Genomic DNA, 15,454 nt, shown 5'->3' with positions numbered 1-15,454 from the left:
GGCGAGCTGTGTGATGTGTGAATGATATCTCAACAAGGCTGCTGAAAAGAGGAAATATCCAGAAGCCATTGTTTGTCACGAGGAGAGTCACAGTGTGTGCTGTGCACAAGTGTACACGGGGCCCGACAGTCAAGTGTGTCTAGACACACGTGTGCATGCGTGCCCCGGCAAACCTGTGACAAGAAGGCATCGTGAAAGCAGCCAAGGGTCCCTCTGGCTGATCCCGGGGTGCTGAAGGGCCCAGGGGCTCCGACTCATGGGGGCAAAACGTGTGTTTTGAGGTGTGAGCCAAGATGTCAAGAGCACAGACGCTCACCCCCAGCCAGGCCCACCAGACGCCCCCTGCAGGCACACCTTATACTGCAGCCGGTGCCGCCGCCCCCTCACGTGCATGTCCCGGGCATTGGGGTCATTGAAGCTGCACTCGCACAGCTTGCAGTGGAACCGGATCACTCTGCCCTCCTCGTTGCACACCTGAGACACAAGGCACGGCTGAGCGCCGCCCACGGCCCCCACGTCGGGTCTGGGCTCCAGCAGGGCACCTCCTTCCCCCAGGGCCATCCAGGCCGGGTGCTGGTTTCCTGTCTGCCCAGCGGTTTATGCTTTCAGAGGAGTGGCTCTTCACCAGCGCGCCCTCCCAGGCCCGGCTCCCCTCTGCCACCACTGTCCCGTCCTCCCTTCCCCTGTCCCCCCATCCCGGGGTTGCCAGCAGACTGGCAGGAAGCCTGCCTGGTGTGGCTATTTTGCAGGGGACAAAACAGAAGGTGCTGAGTTGGGTGAACAAAAGCACGAACACGAGCACGGAAGAAATGCCCACATGCACGGCCCAGGAGGCACCCGGGAGGCTGGGACTGTGGGCTCGTAGGGAGGGGCTCAGAACCTGAGCTCCACAAAGCCCCAGGCGTGCAGGTGGTGCTGTGTGGGGCGCACACTGGCTCCTGTGCCCAAGGATCATGTGCCCGTGGGTTTCCAGGACACAGATCCCTCCTGCCACCTTCCTTGCCGCAGGAAGAGGGGCTGCCCGGTGGCAGGAAACGCCTCTGCCTGTCTCGGGCCTTCATTCTAAGATCTGAAGCCCAGCACCCGGGCCTTCCAGTGAGATCCAAGGGATGCTGGCTCACTGAGGTCTTCCCGGGGCGGGTGTGCAAGTCTCAGGGGGAGAACTGGGACGAGGCCTGGAGGCCCGGCTCCACAAGGTCCTTCTCCACAGGAGCCCAGGGTGAAGCATTGTGAGCTGATGGCCGGACGCCCAGCACTTACCTCCTCCACATAGCCTGGGCCCACCGGCTGTGCGTCACAGCATGTTCCAGAAGCTTCCACAGAGCCTCCTTGGGCGGGCGGTTCTCCAGGGCGCTCTGATCTGGGGTGTGCCGGTTTCCCCTGGGGGGATCTGCTGTCTGCCGCCAGCAGCGCAGGAGGCCCTGGAAGGAAGAACCGCGTGACTTATAATCTGCTCCAGCCAGCAACCAGGGTCAGCTTCTGGTCCGCCAGCATGAAGGGTACAACTCGATGCCACCAGGTCTCCCACTGCCCCCCTCCCCCTTCCGTGACGTCAGCCAGTGGAATCGAGAGTCCCACGAGACCCCTTCCCACCAGCCTGGGTCACGACTGGGAGAGCGAGGCCCTCACGGCATTTGGTGCCAAGGTGGACAGGTCCACAGGGAGGCGCAGGTCGTAGGCCCCTCTCTGAAGACAACCGCCACTGCTGCACAAGTCTGCAGCCCTTAGTTAACCAACAGTGGAACATCAAGCAGATGAGGGTTTACTGAGCCTCAGAAGGGAGACATTTCTTTGTCACCAAAACTGCTTTACATTTTGCTCTTCAACATCACGTGATGGTTCAAATCTCAGGCCTGCTGAGGCTCAAAATAAAATAGGCCCCGCCTCCCACACAAAGCGTGGTGGTGGAGAGCAGAGACTGGGCTGGAATCCCACCTCTACCGCTCACCGGGTGGTCCAGAGCCAAGTGCTTTTCCTCCCCTCCCCTTGGTTCTTCCATCTGTAAAGTGAGACTAATGACAAACCTAGAGCCGTGGAGGGTGAATCAGGCACATGGAGTGAGTGCCTGACATGTAAGCCTATTTACCCTTGAAATACATGTCCCTCGGCAGCCGTGACTGCCCAGGGGTCATAGCAGGTGCGGGTGACACACGCTCGAGGGAAGGCAGGGTTGGAGGTGGGGCTGCGAGGAACCTGCCTGGATTTCCCGGGGCCCACCTCACTTATCAGAGTGCCCAGCGTGAAGGGGGCTGCTTCCAGCACGTGGAAGGTGGCAGCCCAGGGGATTCTCCAGGCCTAGGGCCGGCTTCGCAAGTGTGGCCAGCATGCGGCTCAGTCCCAAGCTCCACGGGAAGATATGGAAGCTGCACTGGTTCTGCCCACGCTTCCCCAGGGTGGGCCAAAGGCGGCAGAAGGCACCCCGCCGGCGGGGATCTGGGAGAGAACCACCCCCTTCATAGGTCCTGCCTCCCCAGAAGTGATGGCTGCATGCACACCGTTGACCGGCCCATCCCGTCTCTGAGGCTCGAGCTTGTTGAGGCAGGGCAGGGGCTGTGAAGCGCAGAGACACGTACCCACGTGCGAGGCCTTCGAGGCAGCCGGTCTCCTGGCTGGCGCTGGCCTGCTTGGGGCACACATGCTGGGGCTGGCAGGGGCCGCGGGGGGGCTCTCTGCGGTGAGGGGGGTGGAGGCCGGCCGGCTGGTGCTGGTGGCCTGGGCCGAATTCGCTGGCGCCGGGTCCATGCTGGGAATGGGCTTCCCCAATTTGGTGTGCAGCTTGAAGACCTGGAACAGACCCAGCCCCCTGTAAGGGCTGCTCAGGCCTGGCCAACCTTCCTCAGGGGTAGGAAGAGCACCTCACCGGGCATGGGGGAGCTGGCAGACTGTGGAAGTGAGGGCGGTGGTCCACCCTGTCCCCGGGGACCCTGCCCCTTCCCCCTGCTCCCACTTAAATGCCTTGGGAAGGGCCTTCCTGAGCTGTCTCCTGCTTCTAGGCCCCCACTACTCCTGCATATGGGGGACCTATAACTTTGACACCCCTGCTGGCTTACACAGACCCCCTTCCTCCAAACTCCACCGCCTGCGCTGAGAAGCACGGCTGTTTTCTGCATGCCAAGCACCAGCCCAGTGCCAGCCCCTGGTAGACACAGTGTGTGTAGAGCACCTGCTAAGATGGACACATGTACGTGTCCACGACACAGATCCATGTTCGGTATACGTGGGTCCATAGACACACCTCCACATTCTGCAGGAACTCACATACACGTCCAGGGACACAGATCCACCTAGGATACAGTCACCCGCCCTGTCCTCGGCACGCCCGGCCGCCAACAAAGGCACTTAATTGCAAAAGTTCCCATTGGAAAGGACTGTTCCACCACCCCCAGAGTCTGCACTGACGACCATCTCGGACACCTTCTCTGGCTCTAAGTCTGACACTCACGGCTCAAACCTGCCCCCCACCCTGGGGCTGGCTGCAGGGCCTCCTGACCCCAGAACGAGTCCCAGCCTGCGAGCTGTGACACCCGCAGCCCACCCCGCCTGGGCCCAGCTCTCCCGCCTGCACCCCTGCTACCACCAGGCTGGCACGTCCCCTTTTCCACGCCTCACTGCTCCTTCCTTGGTGGGTTTTGTGGGTTCACGCAGGCATTCGAGAGCCTGTCCCAGCTGGGCTGGGGAACGAGGCCCTTGATGAGCAGGGGGAGAAGACAGATCCTCAGGCAGGCGCTCGGGGAGGCCCAGCCTGCAGCGGGGGCTGGAAGGGGGCTGCCAAAGGCAGGGTGTGAGCAAAGGCCTGCGGGCAGGAGGGAGAATGGCCGGTGAGCTGGGGCAGCTGGAGGGGGTTCTGTGGAAGGGGCAGAGAGAGGCAGCCACGGGACAGGGGCCTTCCTAACCCTCTCACTCTAAACCTCGTGGTGCAGCTCAAAGCAGGCGTCCAGACAGGAACCCCCCCTCCTCCTGTCCTCAGCGCACACCCGAAAGGTGAGCATCACCTTGCAGGTTCATGATGCCATTTGGGGAAGGTTTGCTGATTTCCAAAAAGCACCTCTGGACCACAGAAAGAGGGCATAGGGAGAGGGGCCCTACCTTCTCTCGGGTGGAGGAGCCCATTCATTTCCTCACAACATGACATACTACAGGCATTTTTAAGCCCACAGGAAAACGTTGATATTAAAATAGTAATAAATATGACAAATGCTGATGTTAATTTAGTATCAATGAAAACTTTGATATTAAAATATTAAACCTTACTACTTTAATTTGATTTTTAATAAATAAGGACCCCAAATGGAATATACCATTTGATCTCATCAACATACAAACTCTGGTTCACATATACATGCAGACATACCCAAGGCCAAGAACATTTTCCTCTTGGGTCTGGGTACGAGCTACCCTGCTCCATGCTTCTGTCCAGGGGCAGATGTGACTTTTATAACTGGGAGAAGGCGTTTGGCTTTGGAGGAAGGAGGACGCGTGGGCCTGCAGGGAAAGCCGCTTCTCGTGGGTGGCTGCCCACCCCCCGTGTCATGGGATGCCCCTCTGGGTCCCGAGTGGGCCGGGGCCTGTGAGGGGCTCCTACCTTCTGGTGCTTGGACCCCCGGATGTGGGCGGCATAGGCCTCCGCCCCGGTGCAGGACACGGCACACAGGTCGCAGTGCAGCTGCGCCTGCACCCCTCGTGGGCTGCTGCTGGGCTGGATGCCCATATTCTGAGCCGCCTCTTTCTTTTTGTGCTTCTGCCCTTCCAGGTGCTCGCGGTAGGTCTGCCGGCAGAGAGCGAGGGCAGCCTGAGGGGGGTGTGCCCACCTGGCACCGCGCCTTCCCCGTCGCCGCAGTTCACGGGAGGCCTGATGTCCCCACCCCTCTGTTCACGGCCTCCTTTTAAAGCCCAGTCAACAGAGAGAAGACTCAGAAGCTCGGACTGAAAGACATAAGGTTGGCTTCTCTTTTGTTTTTTCTAAAAATCAATGAGTTTCTTCAGCAAGCATCCTCAAAGGGGCACACATTTCGTTTCAGGGGCTGCTTGAAAGAATATTCCGGCTTTTCAGAATCTGACCTCAGAAGCCAAGCAAGGATGCATGCTACCGGAACGATGGGGGACACACTTCACTGTTAGAGCACTGCTCCCAAACCGCGGGGTCCACCTGGGGGAGGTGGCCACGAGGCACAGACCCACACTTCCCGCACCGCGTGTCCGAGATGTCTGACAGCGTCTGGCACACGACTGAGCTCTCACGGGGCAGCCCTGACTTGTCTCTGGGAAGCCTTAAGATGAGGCAAAGTGGGGCTGCTAACCCAATGCCCTCTAACCATGCCAAGAGTCAACATTCCGCGGCAAAGAAATGCCTCTGGAAAATACCAAAGGCACTGGTGACGTTGGCTGGCTCTGGGGGCAGGGACAGGAGTGGGAAGGGTGCTCTCGGAATGTAGAAATCTGTGGGGTTTTTTTTTTTGGCTGTGCCTCGTGGCATGTGGGATCTTAGTTCCCTGACCAGGGATTGAACCCACGCCCCCTGCAGTGGAAGCGCAGAGTCTTAACCACTGGACCGCCACGGAAGTCCCAGGAATCTGTGTTTTTACCTAAGCCACAGAATACACACACACACACACACACACACACACGCACGGACATGACGTAAAAGCCTGTGGGCCGGAGACAAGCCTGGCAGGATATACACCAAGGCGCCAACAGTAAACTACTTCAGAACACACTTCGCAGAGTCTGAGCCCGTAGAAAGAACAAATGTTCGCAGTTTATGCCATCCCGATGCCTGACTCTCCGTCACAGACACGGAACAGATGTGGAATGAGAAAAAACCCAGAGGAGCATTAGAAGGAGGCCTGCCTGGCGCCCTGCGGCTCCTGAAGCCCACAGCTGCCCTGGCGGCCCCTCACTTGGCCGGGACGGAGACCGCACCGCCAACTGTGCTGTCCTGGACTCAAAGACAGGTGCCCGGAAAAGAGGCAGAAGTGCTGCCCCCGCTGCGAGGAGGCCACACTAACCAAGTCCTTCCGATGAAGATGGAGGCCGTGTGTGGCTGCTTCCACGTTAACCGTGTCTCAAGCGGCGCTGGGTGGGTGCGGGAGGGGTGAGCACGGGGACTCCGCAGAAGCACCCGGCATCTCGGTGGTGGAGGCGGATGTGTGAGCCTGGGCAGCTGATGAGCTCGCATGGAGCAACCACACGCGTGCACACAGGCATACACAGGTGCAAGTGAGACCGGTAAAACCTGGGACCTCTGACTCAGTGGATGGGTTCAAGGCCAACATGCCAGCTGTGATAGTGACTGTAGTTTGGCAAAACGTCAACACCCGGGGCGCTGGGTGAGGGCACGTGGGCCTCTCCGCGGTGTTTCTTACAACCACCTGTGAAACCACCACTACCTCAATGAAAAGTCCAACGAACGAGCGCTGTTAACATTACCAAAAAGCTGGGAACTGGAGCTGACATGTCTGCGTGCCAGATGCTATGCTGAGTGGTGACACGCTTGGGGAAACCCGGTCCCACGGGGCGACGAGGCTCAGAGAGGCCTTGACACCCACTCGGGCGATGCTCATGTGCCCACGCCCTGTCACACCCCACGGCCACGGGGAGCGTCACACCCCTGCTCAGCGTGATGCCGCCAAGAGTCTAGAATCACAGGAGCAGACCTTGTATTGGACTGGTGAGAGGAAGCAAGAATCCTCACGATGCAGTCCTGAGTACGGGCCGCCTGGCCCTCATCCCTCTGCCAGGGAAGTCTGGGCTGAATGAGGGGTTCTGGGCTCCTCCCACACCTCTACAGCCTGTGATTTGGAGTCTCTGCATGCCTCCGCGGTGCCAGCTTTCTCTCAGAGTACTAAGGACAAGACAAAGTCCACACGGGGTGTTTTGTAAGGACCAGCCCTAGCGTCTGATGATCTTTGCAGGGAGCGAGGTGGGTCACTTGCGAGCGTCGTTGGGGAGGTCCTTTGCTTAGACAGCAGTGCACTCGCCCGCACACGCGCCCGAACATACTGCTTTTACCCGCCTGCAGCCCTGCCTACACGGCCCCGTCTGCACGGCTCTGCCTACACGGCCCCGTCTGCACGGCTCTGCCTACACGGTCCTGTCTGCACGGCTCTGCCTACACGGCCCCGCCTGCAGCCCTGCCTACACGGTCCTGTCTGCACCGCCCTGCCTACACAGTCCTGTCTGCACGGCTCTGCCTACACGGCCCCGCCTGCAGCCCTGCCTACACGGTCCTGTCTGCACGGCTCTGCCTACATGGCCCTGTCTGCACAGCTCTGCCTACACGGTCCTGTCTGCACGGCTCTGCCTACACGGCCCTGTCTGCACAGCTCTGCCTACACGGTCCTGTCTGCACGGCTCTGCCTACATGGCCCTGTCTGCACAGCTCTGCCTACACGGTCCTGTCTGCACGGCTCTGCCTACATGGCCCTGTCTGCACAGCTCTGCCTACACGGTCCTGTCTGCACGGCTCTGCCTACATGGCCCTGTCTGCACAGCTCTGCCTACATGGTCCCGTCTGCACGGCCCTGCCTACACGGCCCCGTCTGCAAGGCTCTGCCTACACGGTCCCGTCTGCACGGCTCTGCCTACACGGCCCTGCCTACACAGCCCCGTCTGCACGGCTCTGCCTACACGGCCCCGTCTGCACGGCCCTGCCTACACGGTCCCGTCTGCACAGCTCTGCCTACGAGGTCCTGTCTGCACGGCTCTGCCTACACGGCCCTGCAGCAAAGGTACACTGTGACCAGCCACGCCTACCGGCCCTCGTGTCCAGGAGGGTGCGCTGAGGGCCTCCCTGCTACAGGTGGCCTCAGGGTGCAAGACCACGCTTCTGCGGCCAACAACCAGCGCGGGGCCTGCTCTCGTGTCTTTCACAAGAACACCAGGCAGTTTTAAGGTTATGCTGATACGCACTTGGCATTGCAAATTAATAACAGGCAACGACCCTTCTGAGGGTCTTTTGAGCAGGCAACGACCCTGACCTCTGGCCAGTCGTAGGGGGCAAGGGAGGGCTCTCCCACCCGTGGGGGCAGGAAGGTCTGGGGCCTGCCCAGCGTGGGGCGGGGGCGGCTGACCTGGGGACCAGCACAGCTGATCTTGCAGATGTCACAATAGTGAAGCGGGAGCTGCTTGGGGCCACCCCTGGGTTTCGGCAGCTTGGTGGCAACTGGTAGCTTCTTGGCGAAGCTGTCAGTGCAATGGGCACTGGGACTGCTTCCCGAGCCGCCCCACAGGGACGAGTCCACGGGCTTTGGGAGCGGGGGCGGCCGCATCTGTGGGAGGAGCAGCGGGGGGTAGTAAGGACTGACGGCTGAGTACGGGGATGTGTCATAGCCCGGGCAGCTTGGTCCTAAGAAACGGAAAGAAAAATGAGGGGGAGATGGGTTGGTTTTGAGGAAAGGACCACATTTATTTCGGCAGCAAATAAAAGGAACAGCCTGCACTTGCATGCCTGCAGGGGAAACCACCATCTTACCAGTGTACGGGGCGGAGGCCGGGCCGAACGAGGATGAGGAAGGCAGCGTGGAGAGGGAGGAGGCCGCGGGCAGAGCGCTGCTCGCAGGGGGGTAGGTGGAGGTGGAGGGCGAAGTGCTGGCCAGCTGCCCCGCCTCGGCGGTGGGCACCTGCGGCAGGGGCTGAGCTTGGTTGTACCCAATGCCACCGTAGGCTCCTTGGGGCCCTGGAGAGCAAGCACAGCCTCTGCAGAGCCACTCCTGTGACACCGGGCCCAGGGAGCAGAGAAAGTGTGACCAACACGACGGCCCGGCTGCCAGGAGCTGGCACGGCCTGGGCGCAACTGGCTGTGAAGCCCGGGTGTCTGAGCCGTGCTGGAGGCCGGAGCCCCGGGCTCTCCCAATCTCTAAACTCCAAGTCCTCAACAGAACCCACCTCCTTGGAAAACACTTCCAGCCCCACCTTCGTCTCTCCCCCATCTCTCTGTCTGGGTCTCCCCGCCCCTCTCTCTCGCACACACAGGCCCATTGACTAGTGGAGACTTCGGGGCGTATCTGAGGGGACAGCCCTGAGACCCACGCTACCGCTGCACCTCCTGTGAACCTGACGTGCTTGAAACCTGACTTTCCTGGGGTCCCTCCCGTGTAAGCAAGGCCCGTTTGCCCCCGCCCTGACCCTGCAGAGACCCACCCACCTGGTGGGCAGAGCGTGGCCGTGGCCATGGCTGGGAGCTGAGGCTGGCCAGCAGCAGGTGGCGGGTCCCGTTTGTTCTCGTAGCCACCAGCGGCTGTCGATGGTCCATAGCTGTAACTGTCCTGCGAGAGGGTTTCCATGGGGAACACAGAGCAGGAGAAAGGTGCTCAGGGTGGGGCAAGGCCCCCTGCAAGGCCTGCATCCACGTGGTTCCCGAGCTCCTGCTCTGTACCAGCCTCTGTTTTGGGACCTGGGGATGCAGCGACCAGGGAGAGGGATGTGGCCTGCTCCCTCAAAACTGATGCTAATGTCTGAGAGAAAAAGTGCTCTGAGGAACATGCAACGGGACAAGGGCTGCCAGGGATGGCTCGGAAGAGGCGGCAAGCGTGTGGAGACTGGGGACAAGGCTCCTGGCCAGGTTGCCAGGGAGCAGAGGCCCTGGTGGGGGTCTGCGGGTGGGCTGGCAGGAGACCCGGAAGCTGTTTGGAGCAGAGGACTGCGAGCACCAGGGGAGGGGCTGGGGGGGTAGGCGGGGCCGGGGGTGCCGGGAGGGGCTGGGGCAACAGGGAGCACGACTGGATTCTGGTTCACAGGGAGGTATGAGCTGTTGCGTGGACCAGGGACTAACTGCATGGAGGTGAGGACGGAACCAAGAGGCCAGGAGGAGGCCCTGGGAGCAGGACAGGAACTCAGGATGGGAGGTTGGGAGAAGTCCCAGAGGTCCTGGGGAAGCAAAGGGGAGTAAAGGAGGGAGGGGACGGAGCCAAGTGGGTACGAGCTTGGCCAAGCAAATCACGAACAGGCTGTGGGTGACAGAGGCTCAGGGGGTTGGGCCACATGGAGCGTGGGATGCCTTGGCGATTCCATGTGGAAACACAGCTGCCAGATCTGCGGTCCTAGAGCTCGGGGTCAGGAACGGGGCATCGTCAGCACGGGAAAGGCCTGGGAAAGAGGGGAAAGTTCCATCCCCTCTAAGGGCAGGGATGGGAGCATCAGGAGGGTGATGGCCCGTCTGGATTGCGTTTTCAAGGAAGGACTGGTGCCGGGCAGAGAAAAGTCGGGCTGATACCTGGTAGGAGGGAGCCGTGGTGGCCGCTGGCACAGGCTCCTGGGGCTGGCCGCCGTAACCGAGGTCCTGGCCGGGGTGGGGCTGGTACCCGCCGTACCCTGCTGGAGTGATGGGCCTGGGTGGCTGGGCGGCCTCGGGAAACGGGATCAAGGCAGGGCCCAGTCCAGGAGCAGGCTGAACGGCCAAGCTGGTTCCAGCAGCTGGGACGGGAAAAGCCATCGGAGGCTGGGCGCTAGAACCACAGATAAACAGACAACCCAGCAGTGTTAGACCCTGGCATTCGAGAACCTGCATTGAGCACAAAAATGCCATCTGACACTAGACATCAGCCACTTGGATGCCTCCAGTCCAAGACCTTTCTTCTGTGAGCGCAGGCGCCATTGGAAGCGCTTTTCATGAATTAACACAATCTCACAGCAACCCTGAGTGCTCGGAGCCAGCCTGGTCCCCATTTTCACAGTTGAGAAAAATCATGGAAGGTCGATTAACGCTAAACTAAGAACTCTTTACCTATAAGAACCAGCTCTTGCTTGTGGTTCGTTCTGCAGGAAGCCCAGAGCTGAGGTCTTTTGTCTGCCTCACACCATCCCTACCTTCCTGCCCTTAGAGAAGGCACTGCCAGCTGTCTGTATGTACATCTGTTGGTCTGTCCCCGCTGTCTGGAAGATGAAACTCTGAGGACAGGTGACAAGTGCCGGATTCAGACCCAGATCTTTCTGATCCCCGCGCTCCTCACTCCGCTAAATATCAGTCACCCAGTAGACAGTCCTCAAATGTAAAAGTCCGTCTGTCGGGGAAGGGTATTGGCAAAGAGTTTAGCCCAGTACCAATAAGAATCATGTAAGAAAGTTCCTACAACCCTCCTACACTGTTGTTGGGAATGTACATTGGTGTAGCCACTATGGAAAACAGTATGGAAGTTCCTTAAAAAATAAAAATAGATGGGAATTCCCTGGTGGTCAAGTGGTTAGGACTCAGTGCTTTCACTGCTGAGGGCCAGGGTTCAATCCTTGGTCGGGGAACTAAGATCCCACAAGCCGCATGGAACGGCCAAAAACTTTAAAAATTAAAATAAATAAATAAATAAAAATAGAGCAACCGTACGATCCAGCAATCCCAATCCTGGATACATATCCAGAAAAGATGAAAACTCTAATTCAGAAAGATGTATGCACGCCAATGTTCACTGCAGCACTATTTACAACAGCCAGGATATGGAAGCAACCTAAGCACCCATCGACAGAGGAATGGATAAAGAAGATGTGGTACATATATACAATGGAATATTACTCAGCCATAAAAAAGAATGAAATATTGCCACTTGCAGCAACATGGATGGACCTAGAGATTCTCATACTAAGTGAAGTAAGTTAAAGACAAATATTATATGATATCACTTATATGTCAAATCTGAAAATAATACAAATGAACTTATTTACACAACAGAAACAGACACACAGACATAGTAAACAATCTTACGGTTACCAAAGGGGAGGGGAGGGAGGAATAAATTAGGAATATGGGATTAACAGGTACACACTACTATATAGAAAATAGATAAACAAGGGCCTACTGTAGAGCACAGGGAACTATATTTAGTATCTTATAATAACCTATAACGGAAAAGATCTTTAAAGAAAATACTGAATCACTTTTCTGTACACCTGAAACTAATACAATATTGTATATCAACTCTACTTCAACTTTTAAAAGAAGGAAGTTCCCGCAAACCCTGTAGGGCAGGGGTCCCCAACCCCCGGGCCACAGCCCGGTACTGGTCTGCGGGCTGTTAGGAACTGAGCCGCACATTAGGGGGTGCACAGCAGGCAGAAGAGCAAGTGAAGCTTCATCTGCTACTCCCCGTCGCTTGCATTATTGCCTGAACCATCACCTCCACTCTGGCCATGGGAAATCTGTCTTCCACGAAACCGATCCCTGGTGCCAAAAAGGTTGGGGACCGCTGCCGCAGGGGATGAGGCAAGGCGTGTACGCAGCTCAGAGGCAGGCAGACCTGAGTACAGAGGGACGACGGCTGGCAGCACTTGTCCACTGGCACCTTCGCACACATTCTGGGCCGATGCTAGACTCACGTGTGATGCTTGCAGTGTCATTCCTGCCCCCCGAAGTGGCTCACTGCCCAGTGGGGAGGGCCATGGAGAAATGGGGACAACTTGGGGGGGGTGTTATCCAGGCCATCCTGGGGGCTGAGGGACCTGCCAGGGAGAGAGAAGCGCGCTGCTGAGGGTCAAGCAGAGCCCGCTGCATCGGCCCTGCCCATCTCCTAGCCAGCATCTCTTCGTCCTCCTGGCAGCCAGAGGGGTCCGCTCAAAGCACAGACCTGACCACCTCTGCCTCCTGCTCAGAACCCTCCCGACGCCCTCTGCCCCTATCCCCTGCCACACCTGCTCACTCCCTTCCTCACTTCCTTCTGCAGCCCTTCCTGAGCCCCTGCTGGAGAGCAGCAGGGCCCTGTAACCCGTCATCCTGGCCCCTCAACCTGCTTGATTTTCCCTCCCAGCACCGCCTGACGCAATCCTTCCACCAACACGAAGCCACAGGAACTGAGGTGGGTCCCAAGCTATTTGTCAGCACGACAGTGGCACCTGGCACATAGCAGGTGCTCAGGAAATCTTAGTATGGCCTACAGTCAGGCATTTGGGAAATGGTGGGTGGGAGCAGCCCAATCGCAGGTGGGGTCCTGGCCCGCCGGGGTCCCAGGGATCTTCTCCTCGCATCTTCACATGGTCTCCCTCTATGTGTGTCTATGTCCTAATCTCTTCTTCTTATAAGGACACCAGTCATATTGAATCAGGGCCACCCTAATACCTCATTTTACCTTAACTATCTCTTTAAAGACCCCATCTCCTACAGTCACATTCTTTAGTTAGCAATGAAGCCCTAATCCCCAATACCTAACACCCGAATATGAATTTTAGGAGGACACAAGTCAGCCCATGACAGAGTCATTATTGTAACAAAACTCAAATGACATGAAAATCTTGATTACACAAACATCATTCATGCTGAACTGAAGGCACCTAAAATACATTTTACAGAATATATCATCATTTATGAATTAGTATGTTTTTATTTTATTTAAGACACCCAAACATCATCAGCCCATCACCAGAATGCCCAGACACGCACAGTAATGATAGCCTTTGATGTTCTGACAACTGTAAACCTAGCATCACTCTTTTTTTTCTTCTTGGTCATTAGAAAGTTATATTTGTTAAGGTAGGTGGGACAGAACATACTGTATTTAACTTTTGCCAGTTTGGTCTATAATGTTGAAATATTTAGACATGGCATGCTGGCTTCCATTTGTACTTTTGGTCTGGGCCTCTCAAACTGTGAAGGCTATTCATTTGTTTGGCTGTATTTCATTTGCCTATTTTACTATTGGTAAGTAGTTATATTATATATCAGTTTCTATTGCAGAGTTAAAAATTACCCCCAATAAATGTCAATTGGTACAGCCACTATGGAAAACAATATGAAGCTTCCTCAAAAAATTAAAAATAGAACTAGCATATGATCCAGCAATTCCACTTCTGGGGATTTTTCTGAAGAAAACAAAAACACTAATTCAAAAAGATTATGCACCCCTATGTTCACTGCAGCATTATTTACAAAAGCCAAGATATGGAATCAACCTAAGTGTCCACTGATAGATGAATGGATAAAGAAGATGGATAAAGGAGATATATATCTTTATCCATTTGTCTAATGACGGATACTTAGGTACACACACACACACACACACACGTGTGCATGCACGTGTACTCGTGCACGACAGAATATTACTCAGCCGTAAAAAAAAGAATGATTATCTTGCCATTTGTGACATGGATAGACCTATAGGGTATTCTGCCGAATGAAATAGGTCAGACAGAAAGACAAATGCCACATGATCCCACTTATGTGAAGAATCTAAAAAATAAAACAAATGAGTAAACATAACAAAACAGAAACAGACTCATAGATACAGAGAATAAACTGGTGGTAGCCAGTAGGGAGGGGGTTGGGAGGATGAGTTAAATAGGTGAGGGAGATTAAGAGGTACAAACTTCCAGTCCTTAAATAAGTAAGTCTGAGGAATGTAATATACAGCATTGGGAATATAGTCAATAATATTGCAATAAATTTGCATGGTAGCAGATGATAACTGGACTTATCGTGGTGATCATTTTGTAATGTATAAAAATATCAAATCACTATGTTACATACCTGAAACTAACAGAATGTTGTAAGTGATTATACTTCAATTTTAAAAATTCCCCCCAACCATGTGGCTGCAAACAATAATATTTACCATCTTCACAGATTCTGTCGGTCAGAATTTGAGAGTGGCGTGGATGGGCTCTGACTCAGAGTCTTTAAGACGTTGCCAATAAGAAGTCGACTGGGGGAATTCCCTGGCAGTCCAGTGGTTAAGACTCCACGCCCCCAATGCAGGGCACGAATTCAGTCCCTGGTCGGGGAACTAAGGTTCCCCATGCTGCACGGCACGGCCAAAAAAAAAAAAAAAAAGAAGTTGGCTAGGACAGCATCATCTGAAGGCTCGACTGGCGTAGTGGGGGTAGTGAGATCTGCTTCCAGGATGGCTCCTTAACATGGTTGGTGCTTTCCCAATGCTGCTTGAGTGTTCTTACAACATGGCGTCCAGCTTCCCCCAGAATGAGAGATGCCAGAGAGAGAGAGAGAGGAAGGACCAGGTGGAAGCTATCCTTGTTATGAGCCTCAGACATCACATGGCATAACTTCTGCCACATTCTGCCTTAGAAGTGAACCACTAAATACACCCACCCTCAAGGGGAGAGGATTAAGCACCATCTTTTGAAGGGAGGAGTGAATTTATTTATGGGAATCTGGAATATGAATTCTCTTAATGAACACTGAATATGAGAATTTATGGCAATATTTTTAAACCACCACATGCTATTCCCCATTTTCTACTGTTACACATGTTCTACGTATGTTCTGTATATGCCTTCTCGTGCCAGCTTCCCCTCATGGCATCTTGTCCAGCCTGGGTCCCACACGACCTGCTCCAAACAGGACACAGCTGAGGAGAATGGGGTGAGGATGGCTGCCTCAGATCCATAAGGATTTAACCTGGAGCTGGGGCCACCTTCTCCTGAGTCACATGGGAAAGGTGTGGACCAACCCAAACCGGCAAGGAAAACGGATGGGATGGGCTTTGGGAGGACGATAAAAAGCCATGCCGTTGAAGCCACTCAG

The 15,454-nt window shown here is 55.8% G+C and overlaps 1 protein-coding gene across 1 annotated transcript in view; it reads right to left on the bottom strand.

The window, feature by feature from the left end:
- ZFR2 (zinc finger RNA binding protein 2) overlaps window positions 1-15,454 on the bottom strand; it is a 43,243-nt gene that overhangs the window by 13,756 nt on the left and 14,033 nt on the right. Inside the window, exons 2-9 of the mRNA XM_065873856.1 lie at window positions 10,211-10,442; window positions 9,143-9,263; window positions 8,471-8,674; window positions 8,070-8,344; window positions 4,583-4,765; window positions 2,574-2,784; window positions 1,261-1,421; window positions 355-474 (exon numbers count right to left, since the gene is read on the bottom strand). Coding sequence (XP_065729928.1) covers window positions 355-474; window positions 1,261-1,421; window positions 2,574-2,784; window positions 4,583-4,765; window positions 8,070-8,344; window positions 8,471-8,674; window positions 9,143-9,263; window positions 10,211-10,442 — 1,507 coding nt within the window. The remainder of the gene's footprint in view (window positions 1-354; window positions 475-1,260; window positions 1,422-2,573; window positions 2,785-4,582; window positions 4,766-8,069; window positions 8,345-8,470; window positions 8,675-9,142; window positions 9,264-10,210; window positions 10,443-15,454) is intronic.

This window comes from Phocoena phocoena, chromosome 3 (genome assembly GCF_963924675.1).
Source record: "Phocoena phocoena chromosome 3, mPhoPho1.1, whole genome shotgun sequence".
In the NCBI taxonomy this organism is placed as follows: Eukaryota; Metazoa; Chordata; class Mammalia; order Artiodactyla; family Phocoenidae; genus Phocoena; species Phocoena phocoena.
This window is presented reverse-complemented; position numbering and strand designations above follow the sequence as displayed.